The sequence below is a fragment of the Camellia sinensis genome, chromosome 8 (genome assembly GCF_055761805.1).
Source record: "Camellia sinensis isolate YWXY chromosome 8, ASM5576180v1, whole genome shotgun sequence".
In the NCBI taxonomy this organism is placed as follows: domain Eukaryota; kingdom Viridiplantae; phylum Streptophyta; class Magnoliopsida; order Ericales; family Theaceae; genus Camellia; species Camellia sinensis.
The window spans coordinates 195,037,975-195,056,055 of record NC_138968.1 but is presented as its reverse complement, the minus strand read 5'-3'; the positions used below and the strand labels follow the sequence as shown (position 1 = coordinate 195,056,055).

The following is an 18,081-nucleotide window of genomic DNA, read 5'->3' as shown; positions in this document are numbered from 1 at the left end:
TTATCCTCATTATGGTGTCTTAAACATGGTTTAGGAATGCTTAGGATGGAAAGAGGATACAAAAATGCACTTGAAAACACTTGACAAAAATTGCTAAAAATAAGGTCCTCGCTTGAGCGTAACTTCCTACGCTCGAGTAGGAATGGCAACAGGCCGAGGCAGGGTCAGGGATCACACTCCCCGTCCCCGATCCTGGATTATGAAAGTCTTCCCGGCCCCGGCCCTAACCCCGATCCCCGACGGGGAACCTACCACCATCTCCATCCCCGCCCTCCAACGGGGATCGGATTTTCCCGACCCCGAAGATTCCCCGTCCCCCAAATCTGTTTCAACGGCAACACAATCAACAACAGATCATAAAAAAAAAATCACCATCCCCAATCAACAACAATCATCAACAGATCATAAAAAAAAAATAAAAAAAAAATAAAAATACAAACAGATCTGAGATCTGTCACAGAGAGAGAGAGAGAGAGAGAGAGAGAGTGGACTATCGGCGGTAATGGACGACGGAGGAGGCGATGGTGGACGAAAGAGGACGGTCGGCGTCGCCATGGACGAAGGAGGACAGTGACGATGGCTGATCGGAGATTCAGAGGCGATGGGTGGTTGTGAGTGCGATGACGGAGGAGGACGATCGAAAGAGAAGGAGAAGAATGAGAAGGAGGAGGAGAAGGAGAAGGAGAATGAGGCGACAGTGGCTTGGAGAAGAAGGAGGCGACAGTGGAGGTGGCGACGAGAGGTAGAGCCGACTGCGGAGAGAAGAAAGAGAGTAGAGAGAGATCAAAGAGTGAGGGTAAGAGTGATGAGAGAGAGATCAGATCAAACTGTATAGAGGGGCTTATATATATAAATAGACAGAGGGGTGTTATGGTAATATCATTTCGGGAAGAAACGGGGACGGGGTCGGGGACGGGCCGGGTCCGGGGCTGTGAAAGTGATCCCTGTCCCCAGCCAGAAACTGATCAGGGATTTAATTTCAAATACCATCCCTAGTCCGTCGGGGGTATTTTTCGGGAAAAAATTGCTCTTATCGGGGATGGGGGGTCGGGTCCCCGTCGGGCCGGGTTCGAATTTCCATCCCTACGCTCGAGCGAACATGCAAAATGTGAGTGGTCGCTCAAGCGCAAGATCTGTCGCTCGAGTGGTCTGTAAACTTTTGTTAAAGTGCTAGTTGCTTGTTTTTTCCACTCGATGCTTGCTCAAGCGTGAAAGACATGCCTTCGCTCGAGCGTAACTTTTTTCGCTCAAGCGGTCTGCAAAACACAAGAACTTCTGGGAGCATGCATTTTACGCTCAAGCCAACTTTTGGTCGCTCAAGCGGAAGTGTGAGAATTAAGGTGGTCGCTCGAGCATAGGATCTGTCGCTCAAGCATAGAAGTAGAATTCTGAAATTTCCATATTTGCTTCCAAGCTTCAAATTCAACCCCAAAGCTATAATTCACGTCCTTTTGGGCCCAAAACTTGAGCAAACATATGTAAACTTGTAAAATATGAAGGTTTAAAGATCATTTCATGAAATAAAGGCCCAAAAGTATGTCAATTGTGCAACATTCAGCTTGAAATGTAAGAACATTATGTGAATATGTCATGCATGTATTCATTTGAGTTTACAACTTCCAAAACATGATCACATGAGATATTCCACTCAAAAACATGATGAATTCCTAGACTACAACCAAAATATGAACATGCATGAGACAAATTCTTAGATAACATGCTCTAAATGCAATGTAATGCACATGCATGTATGTATACTCTATTCTACTACTTCATTAAGCTTAATTCATGCCCCAACTCACTTAATTCTTTTGAATACATGAGTTAAGCTCCCTAATTACCCAATTAAAGGCTTGATTTCTTAATTTAGGTTCTCAACTCTTTGAATCCTAGTGAATTCTTACCCAATTTCTTTAATTCTCCTTAATTCTTTAGCAACTTCCTTGTTTGAAGACTTCTCCCTAGTCTCTCTCTCTCTCTCTCTCTCTCTCTCTCTACACGTTTATGTGTGTGTGTGAGCTCAAAATGTGTTGGAATGAAAGAAAAGAATGAGTGATAGCACATAAGAAGCCTTAAGGCTAATCAAGTGGGCATTAAATTAATCTAATTTAATCGTTCTGAATCAAAATTTCAATTAGACCTACCATAAAATTCTAAAAATTCTAAATAACATGTAAATCAAGTCAATTTCTGAATCGGATGCCGATGAGATCTTCAATTTTGCAAACCGAAATGAAAATATGAACAAATCTTCCTACGTTAAACAAATATAAACACAAATAATGCAATGCTCATGTAATTAACTCAGAATTTCTTCTTAATTACTTGTTTGGCATACTTAAGCATGGATTAACATTAATCATGGGTCAGGGTTGTTATAGTCTTCACCCCTTAAAGAGTTTGGTCCTCCAAACTCGAGTTACCTTTATTCTGGAAGAACACCGAATTCAAAGGAAATAACTCAGGGTATCTTCTTATCATGTCTTCTTCTATCTCCCAAGTTGCATAAGGTCCTCTATGATTCTGCCAATCAACCTTCACTAACAGAATTTTCTTATTTTTTAATCTTTTGATTCGGCAGTCCACAATTTACATTGGCCTCTCCTCGTATGTATAATCATCTTTTAAAAGTACATGAGTCGGCTCAATCACATGTAGTGGATCTCTCAAATAATCCTGAAGCCTAAAGATATGAAATACATTGTGTATATGTTCCATGACTAGTGGTAAAGCTACCCGATACGTCACTAAATTAATCTTCTCAAGGATTTCATAGGGTCCAACATATCTTGGTGCCAATTTGCCTTTTACGCCAAAGCGTGTCTGGCCTTTCATTGGAGTCACTTTGATAAATACGTGGTCCCCCACTTCATATTCCCTGTCTCTTCTTCGAACATCAGCATAGCCCTTTAGGCGACTTTGTGCAGTTTTCAGCTTTTGCCGAATCAATTTCACATTTTCAGTCGTCTCTTGCACAAGTTTCGGTCTCAACAAGGGTCGATCACCTACTTTGGTCCAACAAATCGGAGAACGGCATTTTCTACCATACAAAGCTACATATGGAGCCATACCAATACTTGAATGGTAGCTATTATTGTACACAAATTCAGCCAGAGGAAGGTAAATTTCCCAATTGCCTTGAAAGTCTAACACACACATCCGTAACAAGTCCTCCAATATTTGAATGGTTCATTCCGATTGGCCATCTGTCTGTAGGTGATAAGCACTACTTAGTCTCAATTCAGTCCCCAAAGCTTGTTGCACACTCTACTAGAATCTCAAAGTAAACTTAGGGTCTCTATCAGACACTATGGATATTGGAACTCCATGTAATTTCACAATCTCATTGATATACAAATTAGCCAACTTATCCGCATTATACAATGATTTAACAGGCAGAAAATAAGTAGACTTAGTTAAACGATCAATAATAATCCAAATAGAATCCATACCTCGAGAAGAGCGAGGCAATCCCACGATGAAGTCCATGGTAATGTGCTCTCATTTCCATTCCGATATTGGAAGTGACTGTAATAAACCAGTGGGTCGTTGATGTTCAACTTTGACTTGTTGGCAATACAAACATCGAGCTACAAAATCTGCAATGCTCCTTTTTATTCTGGGCCACCAGAAATTCTATTTTAAATCATGATACATCTTTGTGTTTCATAGATGCATAGCAAATTTGGAGTTGTGAGCTTCTGTCATAATTCGTTTCCTTAAATCAGAACAATCCGGCACAAAAAGACGGCTCTGAAATTTCAACACATTGTTTTCAAATACAAACCCGGGCCTTGGTTTTAAGTCAATTTCATTCACAATCTTTTTTAGGAACTCATCTTGTAGTTGTTTCTCTTTAATTTCTTCGATGATTGCAGGCTGCTCAGAGATAGCAGTTAAGATCCCACATTGTTCTCGCAATACAACTTCAATCTCATTCTTATCCAAGTCACATAGTAATTCTTTTTTACCAGTAAGCAAACATGAAAAATTTCCTATTGATTTTCGGCTCAAGGCATCTGTGTGACAACCCTCACCTCTAATTAGTGCTAATCTGTGATTAAGCATGATAAGTAATTGATTAAGCAGAAATTCTGACCTAATTGCATGAGTGTGTTGCATTAGTTGGATTTCTACCTATTTGTCATTATATGATCTGTTCATGTTTTAATTTCGAACTGCGAATTGAAGGTCTTATCGGCGACCGAATCAGAAATTGATTAGTATTTTATGCTAATTAGGATCTATGTGATTTTATGGTAGGTTTAATTAGAATTTGATTTGTAATGATTGAATTAGATTAAATAATGTTAAACTAATTGAACCTAAGTAATTACATTTGTGCCATTGAAGTGGGCCACTTTGTTAAACTTTGTTGGAGCTTTTTTTTTTTTTAATCATCTCCTCATCCATCTTTTGGAGACCAAACCGTGTGAGAAAGGAGAGTAGGAGAGAAAGGTTGAATTCACCTAGAGTCTTGCTTGAACTTAGAAGAATTGAAGGAGAATTGCACATTTGAGCTTCCATACCTAGAATTCAAGACCTAAGGTAGGAATTCACCTTCTTCATTATGAAATTAAGTTGTTTCTTGCATGGTTCATGGACATTTGGAGTTTAAAGCCAAGAATTAATTTGAAAGAGTTGAATTATGAGCTAATTCATGCATGCATGTACATGTTCTAGAATTTTGAAGTTGTTCTTCATGAAATTCTTACATGCAAGTCCATATTTTGGTTGTAGTCCATGAATTCACCTTGATTTTGAGCTCAATCTTACATTTGATCATGATTTGGAGCATTGGAGTCCATTAGAACTCATACATGTTATGTTCTTGCTTAGTTCATGATAGTTTCTTTGAAATTGGTGTTCAATTGGCTTACCTTTGGGCTTGATTTTACAAATTGATCTTCAAAAACATGTTGTAGTATGAGTTTGCAAGTGTTTTCTAGAAAATTGGCTCAAAAGGTTGAGTTTTGATGTGTTGAATGCTTGGTTTGAGCTTTGAAGGCAAATCTGGAAATTCCAGATTTGGCTTCCACGCTCGAGCGACCATCGTTTTGTTCAGAGCTCCGCTCGAGCGACGGAATGTTGGCTCGAGCGTAGATTGCAAGCTCTCAGGTTTTTGGTGCACGCAGACGCACGCTCGAGTGACGAGACCTACGCTCGAGCGAAGAGCTGTGTCTCACGCTCGAACGAGCATCGAGCGGGGATTTTCAACATCTAGTACTTTTGCCTTTTTACAGACCTCTCGAGCGAGGAAGTCTACGCTCGAGCGACCCCTCTGTTTTGGCAAGCTCGCTCGAGCGAAGAAAGCCACACTTGAGTGAGATGCTTGTTTCAGCAAAAATTTGAAAAGTGTTTTAAAGTACATTTTTGCATCCTCATTCCATCCTAGGCATTCCTAGGCCTAGTTTAAGGCATCTTAATGAGGATAATGTTATAGAATCACACCAAGTCTAGATAAGGGGCTAAGTTATCGATTCCCTAGTACGTAACTTAGTGTGTGTTAGTTCTGTAACTGTGTAGGGTTGGCATCTGAGGACGCTCATTAGCCTATCTGTAGCCCAGTGCTCTGTGAGTAACAATGTTGTAAAGATATGTTCAATTATGATTATTTTCTGAATGATCAACTGTACTGCTTACTGAAATGTTAATGTTCAATGAATGAATGTTTGTCCTATTTGTAAACTGTATTCGTGGCATCCATAGCAATTTACTGTTACTGTACTGTTACTGCTACTGTCACAGAGATCTCTGTCAGTTCCCATGTTTGGAACTACTACTGTTTACTGTTATGATGGCCATCAACTGACTGTTCGGTCTGTTAAAACCTACTGTACTGTTTTGCTATTGGATGTACCACATATAACTGTTATGGTTTCTAAATGACTGATATGACTGTTTAATTATTGAAAAGGACATTCATTCTTAACCTCTTTACACAACTGTTATTCACTGGGCTTTAACTCATTATTTATATTTATATGTAGGTGTCCAGGTACCGGACCGATGCTAGGAGCGTCAGGTTAAGCTCCCGTTTTGTCAAGCCAACCATCGTGCCTCACCTCGAGGTTCCGAGTCTGTTCAAGCTAAGGCTATTTTGGGGTGTCTCAGTTTCACCCTTTTGTTTCTGATCTGTAACAAATGAATAAGTTTTGACTGTACAGTTATAGTTAGGGATTTGGTCCCTAACATGGATGTTTGTGTATATGTTGCATACATATATGTTTTGGTTGTCAATGTGGCATGTTTATAAAAAGTCTTTTGGCATTCAGACTGTCACAGCTCATTGGGCATCTTTTATTTATTGTTTTGGCTTCCGCCAGCCCTTTTACTCTGTATTACTGTCATTACTGTTAAGCAGGCCTTCGGTAATCACGGATTACTGGCCGGTTACGGTGCTAAACCCATATGGGTGGGTTTGGGTCGTGACAGAGTGGTATCAGAGCGATACTAAGCACGAGTTATACCGCACACACGTGTCTAAATGAGCTATAGGATGTCCCAGAAAAATGATTAGGGCATTGCATGAGCATGATAAAGTGCGTGTGGCTATGATATGAATATATGTGCTAATGTGCTAATATGCTTAAGTCAGCAACTTCCTATGTTTATTATTACCATATTGCCTATAGTGAAATGGACAACGCAAGAAATGCCGATGAATTTGAATCATCTGAAGCAAGAATGGCAAGGTTAGAAAGAACGGTTGAACTGTTGACCGAAGCTTTAAGACAACAATAGAACCATTAGCCCCCACCTCCTCCAGTATAGCCAGAACCAAATGTTAATGATGATATAATTGCTCTGACACAGAAGTTCAGCAAAATGAAACCGTCATCATTCCAAGGAAGCCTTGAACTATTAAAGGCCGAAGCATGGGTGCTAGAAACTGAAAAATTGTTCGAAGTGTTTCCTTGTTCGGAGGCACACAAGGTGTTACTGGCTACCTTCACTTTACAAGAAGAGGCCAGACGGTGGTGGATGCTCGTCCGTGACACCAACAATGCTATGACTTGGGCTCAGTTTAAGGAGTCCTTCTTTGAAAAATACTTTCCCCAGTGTGTCCGAGACCGCAAGGTGACTGAGTTTGAACAGTTGAAACACGATACTATGTCGATAGCAGAGTATGAATCTAAATTCACCGAACTCACCAGGTATACACCACACATAGTGGACACTGATTATAAAAAGGGCAGGAAGTTTGAAGGCGGCCTTAATGTCGAGATACTTAATCGAATTAATGTTCTGAAGTTACTTAAATATGTGGATGTTCTTGACCGAGCAATAATAGCTGAGTCAAATATCGAAGCATTGAAACAGACTGAAACACCCGCAACTGAGTGGCGCGGTAAGAGACGGAGCTTTAAGTTTAAGAAAGGCCGAAATAACTCATTGAATAAGAAGCAGAATACAGGGTCAACGACCAGCTCTAGTCAGGGAAGCGGTTCTATACCACCCTGCTCTAAATGTGGAAAAAGGTATAAAGGGGTTTGTTATGAAATCTCTGGTGCTTGTTACAGGTGTGGCAAGGTGGGCCACATGATTAAAGATTGTCCTTCCACTCCTCAAGGCAATAGTAAGGCTGCAGCTAGTGTCGCAGCATCAACTGCCCCACCAAAACCCAACCCCAAAGCTACTGGAAAGGAGCCTTTAAGGCAAGGTTGGGTGTTTGCACTCGTACCAAGAGATGTGCAGAATACCGAGACAGTTGTGTCAAGTATACTCTCAATTTGTGCTCAAAATGCTTATGTTCTGTTTGATTCGGAGTCTACGCATTCATATGTCTCGCATGTTTTTTCACGAAAATTGAATAGACCATTAGAACCCATGAACTATTTGTTAGCTGTATCCTCACCCGTTGGGGGATCCATGACTTGTGCTTATATGTATCCTGCATATGAGATTGTTGTCGGGAATGTGCATTTGTATATTGATTTACTGCCTTTGAACATTGATCATTTCGATGTAATTTTGGAAATGGACTGGTTAACAAAATATCATGCTACCATAGACTGTGTAACGAAACAAGTTGTTTTCCATTCATCTGGATTACCTGAATTTGTGTTTAGTGGAGTTGGAGTAGTACCTCCCCCATATCTAATTTTATTCATGAAAGCATTTAAACTGATTAAAAAGGGATGTAAAGGGTGTCTATATTACATATTGACTGTACCTACTGATACTAAAGCTGATGTGGACAGTATTCCTATAGTCAGAGAATTCCTAGATGTTTTTCCAGATGATTTGCCAGGGGATTTGATTGATAGGGAGATTGAGTTCACCATTGAAGTATTACCGGGTACACAGCCAGTTTCTAAAGCTCCTTACAGAATGGCACCTACTGAATTGAAGGAATTGAAAGTTCAACTGCAGGAATTGCTGGATAAGAAGTTCATCAGGCCCAGTACTTCACCGTGGGGCGCACTAATTTTATTTGTGAAAAAGAAAGACGGCTCACTGAGACTCTGCATTGACTACCGTGAACTGAACAAGGTAGCAGTGAAAAACAGATACCCATTACCTCGTATTGATGATTTATTTGACCAGTTACAGGGTGCCCAGGTTTTCTCTAAAATTGATCTTAGATCTGGATATCACCAGCTGAAAGTCAAACCTGAGGACATTGAAAAGACTGTCTTCCGAACGAGGTACGGACATTATGAATTCCTTGTTATGCCTTTTGGAGTTACTAATGCGCCTGCTGCATTTATGGACCTTATGAACCGAATTTTTAAACCGTTCCTCGATGAATTTGTAGTTATTTTCATAGATGACATTCTGATTTATTCCAAGAGTGAAGAGGAACATGAATATCATCTAAGAATTGCATTGCAGACCTTAAAAGAACAGGAACTGTATGCTAAACTAACAAAATGTGAATTTTGGCTTGATAATGTTATGTTTTGGGGACATGTGATTAATAAGGATGGCATTTCAGTTGATTCGCAAAAAATTGAAGCAGTAGTGAATTAGCCTAGACTGACTAATGTTACTGAAGTCTGAAGTTTCTTAGGCTTAGCCGGGTATTACAGAAGATTTGTGAAAGATTTCTCCAAAATAGCTCTACCATTGACTCAGTTGACTCAAAAGGGTATATCATTTGACTGGACCGATCAAAGGGAATCAACTTTTCAAGAATTAAAGACTTGACTTGTGACTGCACTGATTCTTACCCTACCCTCAGGTACGAATGGATTCACTATTTTCAATGATGCTTCTTATAAGGGTTTGGGATGTGTTTTAATGCAGAATGGTAAAGTTATTGCGTATGCTTCCCGACAACTGAGACCGCATGAAAAGAATTACCCTACTCACGATTTAGAACTTGCCGCAGTGGTTTTTGCATTGAAAATTTGGCGCCACTACCTATATGGGGCAACATGTGAGGTGTACACCGATCACAAGAGCTTAAAATATTTCTTTACACAGAAAGAATTGAACATGAGACAGCGGAGATGGTTAGAACTGATAAAAGATTATGACTTGCAAATTTTGTACCATCCCGAGAAAGCCAACACCGTTGCTGATGCATTGAGTCAGAAATCAATTGGGAATTTAGCCTATTTACTCACCGGACAGAAAGAACTGCTATGTGACCTTGAAAAATTTGAAGTTGAGATTGTTTTGCGTGAATAAGGTGGAACATTGGCTGCTATTTCTGCTCAACCGACACTTATTAAGGAGATTAAAGAGAAACAACACCAAGATGACTATCTGAAAAAGATCATTGATGAACGGGAATCCAAACCAAGGCCGGACTTCAAATTTGAAAACAATGTGTTGAAGTTTCAGGGAAGGTTGTGTATACCGAATGATTCTGAACTGAAAAGACGAATTTTGCAAGAAGGCCACAACTCAAAACTTTCCATCCATCCAAGAAATACAAAAATATATCAAGACTTGAAACTGAATTTTTGGTGGCCGAGAATGAAGAAAGAAATTGCCGAATTTGTATCGAAATGTCTATATTGCCAACAAGTTAAAGCCGAACATCAACGACCCGCAGGCTTACTTCAGCCCTTACCAATACCAGAGTGGAAATGGGAACATATTACTATGGATTTCATTGTCGGTTTATCTCGCTCCAGTAAAGGTATGGACTCAATTTGGATTATTGTTGATAGATTGACTAAATCTGCTCACTTCTTACCTGTCAAAACAATCTAAAATGCGGACAAATTGGCTACAATTTATATTGACGAGATTGTTAGATTGCATGGAGTGCCTATATCTATTGTTTCTGACAGGGATTCGAAGTTCACATCGAGATTTTGGCAAAGTCTGCAAACTGGATTGGGTATTGAACTGAGACTGAGTAGTGCATACCATCCTCGAACAGATAGCCAGTCAGAAAGGACCATCTAGACTGTGGAGGATCTACTGCGTATGTGTGTTCTTGATTTCCAAGGAGGGAAAGCCATTTACCTTTAGTTAAATTTGCCTACAACAATAGCTTTCACTCGAGCATTGGTATGGTGCCTTTCGAGGCTTTATATGGCAGAAAATGTCGATCTCCTATCTGTTGGGCAGAAGTTGGAGATGGGCCTTTGCTTGGGCCCGAGATCGTACAGGAAACTACAGAAAAGGTGAAATTGATTTAGCAAAGATTAAAAACCGCACAGAGCCGACAGAAAAATTATGCGGATGTCCGAAGGCGAGACAGGGAATATGAAGTGGGTGATCATGTTTTTGTTAAGGTGACACCAATGAAAGGGCAAACTCACTTCGGAGTCAAAGGTAAGCTAGTGCCGAGGTATGTTGGGCCGTATGAGATCATTGAAAAGATTAATCCGATGGCGTATCAAGTAGTGTTTCCTCTTGAAATGGAGCATATGCATAATGTCTTCCACATTTCAATGTTGAGGGATTATCTCCGGGATCCCTTCCATGTTATTGAGCCTACTCGTGTAGTGCTAAGTGATGACTACACTTATGAAGAACGGCCTATTCAAATTGTGAACCGACGAATCAAGAAATTGAGAAATAAAGAAATTCCGTTAGTAAAAGTGGACTGGAAAAACCATGGTGACATCTATGCCACTTGGGAGAGGGAAGATGATATGATGAAACGGTATCCTGAACTGTTCCCCCTGGACCCAGTATTCTTTCAAAATGAAGGTAATCCGAGTTTGGAGGACCAAACTCTTTTTAAGGAGGGAAGACTGTGACAACCCTCACCTCTGATTAGTGCTAATCTGTGATTAAGCATGATAAGTAATTGATTAAGCAGAAATTCTGACCTAATTGCATGAGTGTGTTGCATTAGTTGCATTTCTACCTATTTGTCATTATATGATTTGTTCATGTTTTAATTTCAAACTGCGAATTGAAGGTCTTATCGGCGACCGAATCAGAAATTGATTAATATTTTATGCTAATCTATGTGATTTTATGGTAGGTTTAATTAGAATTTGATTTGTAATGATTGAATTAGATTAAATAATGTTAAACTAATTGAACCTAAGTAATTACATTTGTGCCATTGAAGTGGGCCACTTTGTTAAACTTTGTTGGAGCTTTTTTTTTTTTATCATCTCCTCATCCATCTTTTGGAGACCAAACCGTGAGAAAAGAGAGTAGGAGAGAAAGGTTGAATTCACCTAGAGTTTTGCTTGAACTAAGAAGAATTGAAGGAGAATTGCACATTTGAGCTTCCATACCTAGAATTCAAGACCTAAGGCAGGAATTCACCTTCTTCATTATGAAATTAAGTTGTTTCTTGCATGGTTCATGGACATTTGGAGTTTAAAGCCAAGAATTAATTTGAAAGAGTTGAATTGTGAGCTAATTCATGCATGCATGTACATGTTCTAGCATTTTGAAGTTGTTCTTCATGAAATTCTTACATGCAAGTCCATATTTTGTTGTAGTCCATGAATTCACCTTGATTTTGAGCTCAATCTTACATTTGATCATGATTTGGAGCATTGGAGTCCATTAGAACTCATGCATGTTATGTTCTTGCTTAGTTCATGATAGTTTCTTTGAAATTGGTGTTCAATTGGCTTACCTTTGGGCTTGATTTTACAAATTATCTTCAAAAACATGTTGTAGTATGAGTTTGCAAGTGTTTTCCAGAAAATTGGCCCAAAAGGTTGAGTTTTGATGTGTTGAATGCTTGGTTTGAGCTTTGAAGGCAAATCTAGAAATTCCAGATTTGGCTTCCACGCTCGAGCGACCATCGTTTTGTTCAGAGCTCCGCTCGAGCGACGGAATGTTGGCTCGAGCGTAGATTGCAAGCTCTCAGGTTTTTGGTGCACGCAGACGCACGCTCAAGTGACGAGACCTACGCTCGAGCGAAGAGCTGTGTCTCACACTCAAACGAGCATCGAGCGGGGATTTTCAACATCTAGTACTTTTGCCTTTTTACAGACCGCTCGAGCGAGGAAGTCTACGCTCGAGCGACCCCTCTGTTTTGGCAAGCTCGCTCGAGCGAAGAAAGCCACGCTCGAGCGAGACCCTTGTTTCAGCAAAAATTTGAAAAGTGTTTTAAAGTGCATTTTTGCATCCTCATTCCATCCTAGGCATTCCTAGGCCTAGTTTAAGGCATCTTAATAAGGATAATGTTATAGAACCACACCAAGTCTAGATAAGGGGCTAAGTTATCGATTCCCTAGTGCGTAACTTAGTGTGTGTTCGTTCTGTAACTATGTAGGGTTGGCATCTGAGGACACTCATTAGCCTATCTGTAGCCCGGTGCTCTGTGAGTAACAATGTTGTAAAGATATGTTCAATTATGATTATTTTCTGAATGATCAACTGTACTGCTTACTGAAATGTTAGTGTTCAATGAATGAATGTTTGTCCTATTTGTAAACTGTATTCATGGCATCCATAGCAATTTACTGTTACTGTACTGTTACTGCTACTGTCACAGAGATCTCTGTCAGTTCCCATGTTAGGAACTACTACTGTTTACTGTTATGATGGCCATCAACTGACTGTTCAGTCTGTTAAGACCTACTGTACTGTTTTGCTATTGGATGTACCACATATAACTGTTATGGTTTCTAAATGACTGATATGACTGTTTAATTATTGAAAGGGACATTCATTCCTAACCTCTTTACATAGCTGTTATTCACTGGGCTTTAGCTCACTGTTTATATTTATATGTAGGTGTCCAAGCACCGGACCGATGCTAGAAGCATCAGGTTAAGCTCCCGTTTTGTCAAGCCAACCATCGTGCCTCACCTCGAGGTTCCGAGTCTGTTCAAGCTAAGGCTATTTTGGGGTGTCTCAGTTTCACCCTTTTGTTTCTGATCTGTAATAAATGAATAAGTTTTGACTGTACAGTTATAGTTAGGAATTTGGTCCCTGACATGGATGTTTGTGTATATGTTGCATAAATATACGTTTTGGTTGTCAATGTGGCATGTTTATAAAAAGTCTTTTTGCATTCAGACTATCATAGCTCATTGGGCATCTTTTATTTACTATTTTGGCTTCCGCCAGCCCTTTTACTCTGTATTACTGTCATTACTGTTAAGCAGGCCTTCGGTAATCACGGATTACTGGCCAGTTGCGGTGCTGAACCCATAGGGACGGGTTTGGGTCGTGACAATCTGCCACAGTATTAGCTTTTCCCGGATGATATAAAATCTGTAGATCATAGTCTTTAATCAATTCCAGTTATCTTCTCTGTCTCATGTTCAGTTTTTTTTGGGTAAAGAAGTATTTCAAACTTTTATGGTCGGTGTACACCTCGCAAGTCACACCATACAAATAATGTCGCCAAATTTTCAAAGCAAACACCACAGCGGCCAGTTCAAGATCATGAGTCGGGTAATTCTTTTCATGTGGTCGGAATTGCAGAGAAGCATAAGCAATTACCTTTCCATTTTACATTAATATACAACCTAAACCTTTGTAGGATACATCACTGTAAATCTGAAATCCATCAGTACCACTAGGCAAAGTCAAAATCAGTGCAGTTACTAATCTGGTCTTTAACTCTTGAAAGGCAGACTCCTTTTGATCATTCCAATCAAATGATACTTTTTTTCTGGGTTAACTGGGTCAATAGCATAGCAAGTTTTGAAAAGTCTTTCATAAATCTGCGATAATAGCCTACAAGTCTCAGAAAACTTATAACTTCTGACACATTCGTCGGTTTAGGCCAGTCCACAATAGTTTTAATTTTCTGTGGGTCTACCGATATGCCATCCCTATTGATTACATGACCCATAAAGGCCACGCTATCTAGCCAAAATTCACATTTGGAAAATTTTGCATATAACTTCTTTTCCCTTAGAATTTGTAAGGTAGTTCTCAAATGATTCTCATGTTCTTCTCTGCTTTTGGAGTAAATCAATATATCATCAATAAAGACAACAATAAATTCATCCAGAAATTGTTTGAACACTCTATTCATTAAATCCATGAATGCCGCAGGTGCATTAGTTACCCCAAATGGCATTACCAAAAATTCATAGTGTCCATATCTAGTTCTGAATGCAGTTTTCTCTATGTCTTCTGCCTTGACATTTAACTGGTGATACTCGGATCTAAGGTCAATTTTAGAAAACACTTGGGCTCCCTGAAGTTAGTCAAACAGGTCATTTATTCGGGGTAATGGATATTTGTTCTTTACGGTTACTTTATTCAACTCACGGTAATCGATGCATAACCTCAAAGATCCGTCTTTCTTTTTAACAAACAACACTGGGCTCCCCAAGGTGAGGTACTCTGATGGATGAATTTCTTGTCTAAGAGTTCTTGGAGTTGAACTTTTAATTCTTTTAGTTCAGAAGTCGACATTCTATTCGGAGTTTTAGAGATAGGTTGTGTTCTAGGTACTACATCAATGGTAAACTCCATTTCCCTATCAATTAGATTTTCGGGTAGGTCATTAGGAAACACATCAAGAAATTCACAAGCCACAGGAATAACTTCCACATTGGTATTATCCGAAGATATAGGCATTACACTGTACAAGTAACCTCTACAACCTTGTCTCAATAATTTTTTGGCTTCATAAATGAAATTAAGTATAGTGGAGGAACTACCCCATTCCCAGTGAAAACAAACTCAGGCATACCAGGTGGTTTAAACGTGACAGTTTTATTCACACAATCAATAATGGCACAATATTTCGATAACCAATCCATGCCCAATATACAATCAAAGTGGTCAATGCTCAAAGGCAGCAAATCAACGTACAATGTCATATCACCAATCAAAACATCACATGCAAGATATACATGGGTGCACATCATAGAACTTCGCAATGGTGTAAACACAGATAGTATGCAATTCATAGGTTCTAATGATCTAGCCAACGTCCGAAAAAAAGCATGCAATACAAATGAATGCATAGAACCAGAATCAATCAATACATAGGCATTCTATGCACAGATAGAAATTATACCTAACATTACTGGCTCAGTATTCTGTACATCCTCGGGTACTAGAGCAAACACTCTCCCTTGCCTTAGTGTTTCATTCCCGGTGTTATTCATGACATTAGTTCTTGCATTGGGCCTCGTTACAGGAGTAGATTCGGTTGAACTTGCTGCTGGATGATTTACATTGTCAAACCTCATGGGACAATCCTTAATTATGTGACCGGTTTTGCCACAGTAAAAACACGCACCCGATGCACGATGATACATGTCTTTATGTTTCCTTCCACATTCTGAACAGATTAGCATAGACCCACTACTTTGGCTTGAAATGCTTGAAGATCTAGTATTTTGCTTTTTATTTGCGAATAAGGAACGGCCCTTCCGAAAATTAGACCCAGATCTTTTGCTTCTTCATTCTGTTGTTAGTGTCTTGGCTTGTTTCATTGCTACTATTGTGGCTTTCATCATTATCGCTCTGTCTAAAACTTTCACATAGGTAGGCAATTTCAAGACGCCTACTCGGTCAAACACTTCCAGATCCAGTCCGCCTTCAAATTTTCGTGCCTTTTTGTAATCAATATCCACCATATGTGGAGCAAATTGAGCCAACTCAGTAAATTCGGCTTCATACTCGGACACAGACATCCTGCCTTGTTTAAGTTCTTGGAATTCAGAAACTTTCCAATCCCGAAAACATTGAGGGAAGTACTTATCATAGAAGATCGAATTAAATTGTGCCCACGTCATATTCCCATTACTGTTTCGGATTAGTAACCACCACCTTCGGGTTTCATCTTTCAAAGTGTAGGTGGCCAGAAGGACTTTTTGAATTTCAAAGCAAGGGAATACTTCAAACAGTTTCTCCATTTCAAGCAACCATGTTTCTGCTTTTAACGGTTCAATGCCACCCAAAAAGGTCGGCGGTTTCATTTTCCGGAACTTCTGAGTTAAATTTATGAGATCATTGTTATCCAGCTCAACTTGGACCAGTAGGGGAGGTAAGGGTTATTGCCTCTGTTGTTGTTGAGTCATTGCCTTAGTTAAAGCTGCAAACATTTGTTCCATGCGGCTTATTTGAGCCTCAGATGATTTGGCTGTTCCATCACTTCTTGTATCTTCCATTTGCTATAGGTAAACGGAACATCATAAACATAGGCAAATAGTCCTTTTACATTATTCAGATTATTTGTTTCCATATCATGTGATCATAATCAGATTTATGCTTTCACTTTCAAAAACACACACTTACACATTCAGATGGAATGCCCCTACTTCTTACTAGGACGTCCTAAGCTCATATGGACTCGTGTGTGTGGTAAAACACGTCCTCTGATACCACTCTATCACGACCCAAACATGCTTCTATAGGTTTAGCATCGTAACTGGCCAGTAATCCTTAGATTACCAAAGGCTTCTTAACATAATAATGAATAATTAGCGGCTGCAGAAGCAAATACATAAAATATACATAGTCCATCGAGCTGTAAAGACATACATGGGACAGATAATCTTAAACGTTTATAAACATACGAGTGACGTTAAAAAATACAGTATTTACACGTCACTTCATATACATAAAAACAGAGAAACTTATTTATGGAGCAAAGTAACAAAGTCTTATACAATCATAATAACATAGCCACTAGACTTGACTTAACCGAAACCTCCTCGGGAGGCACAAAGGTTGGCTGACAAAAACTGAAACGCCAGGTCCTCAACTCTGAGCCTGGTCACGTGCCTGATTACCTACATATATAGTTTAAGTAGTAAGCAGGAGCCCAGTGAATAATAACAGAGTAAAGGGTTAAATGGATGGTGTCCCATGACTATGCTTGTACATAGAATAAATTCATATTCGTGTTCTTATTCAATGCGTATACAAAATTCAGAATGCATGCTTGATCATACATAGTTCATCCGTTAGCGCTGACAGACCATTTACAGAGCATCATAGATCATACTTGTCAGTTCCACAGAGGAACCTCCGATCGGATCGGGTACGGATAACTTATTAGTTCCATAAAGGAACCTCCGGTCTGGGAACGAATAACTTGTCAGTTTCATAAAGAACCTCTAGTCGGATACAAATAACTTGCCAGTTCCATAAAGGAACCTCCGGTCCTGGTACAGATAGCACACTTGAATCATAGCATAAATACCACAAACATTTGTCAGAGTTGAACACATTCATAGTATTAAACATGGCATTTTATAGAACAGATCTTATTCCATATATAGAAAATAATTTAACTTGAACATAACTTTACTAAGTTATTACTCACAGATAACAGATAGCTCCAAGTAACGGACAGAGTAAGCAATTTAGATATCTCGAGGTGCGTGACCTACATAGATACAGAACGAATACATAATGAATTACACACCTGGAATCATTAACTTAAGTCTTTCTTGTCTTGGTGTGTTTCTACTTCTTTATCTTCATTATGGTGTCTTAAACTTGGCCTAGGAATGCCTAGGATGGAAAGATGATACAAAAATACACTTGAAAACACTTAACAAAAATTGCTGAAAACAGGGTCCTCATTCGAGCGTAACTTCCTACGCTCGAGCGGACATGCAAAATGTGAGTGGTCGCTTGAGCGCAAGATCTGTCGCTCGAGCGGTCTGTAAACTTTTGTAAAAGTGCTAGTTGCTTGTTTTTCCACTCAATGCACATTCCAGTGTAAGTGACATGCCTTCGCTCGAGCGTAACTTTTTTCGCTCGAGCGGT

The 18,081-nt window shown here is 39.5% G+C and overlaps 1 protein-coding gene across 1 annotated transcript; it reads right to left on the bottom strand.

Annotated features, from left to right (window-relative positions):
• Window positions 1–15,761: 15,761 nt before the first annotated feature.
• On the bottom strand, window positions 15,762–16,280 carry LOC114314789 (uncharacterized). The gene has a single exon (XM_028261276.2). The coding sequence runs from the start codon at window positions 16,278–16,280 to the stop codon at window positions 15,762–15,764; it is 519 nt and encodes a 172-aa protein (XP_028117077.2).
• Between the last annotated feature and the right edge of the window lie 1,801 nt (window positions 16,281–18,081).

What these genes read in the sequence shown, in the direction of transcription:
- LOC114314789 (XM_028261276.2), bottom strand. Translation starts at nt 16,280, where the DNA reads ATGAAACCGCCGACCTTTTTGGGTGGCATTGAACCGTTAAAAGCAGAA.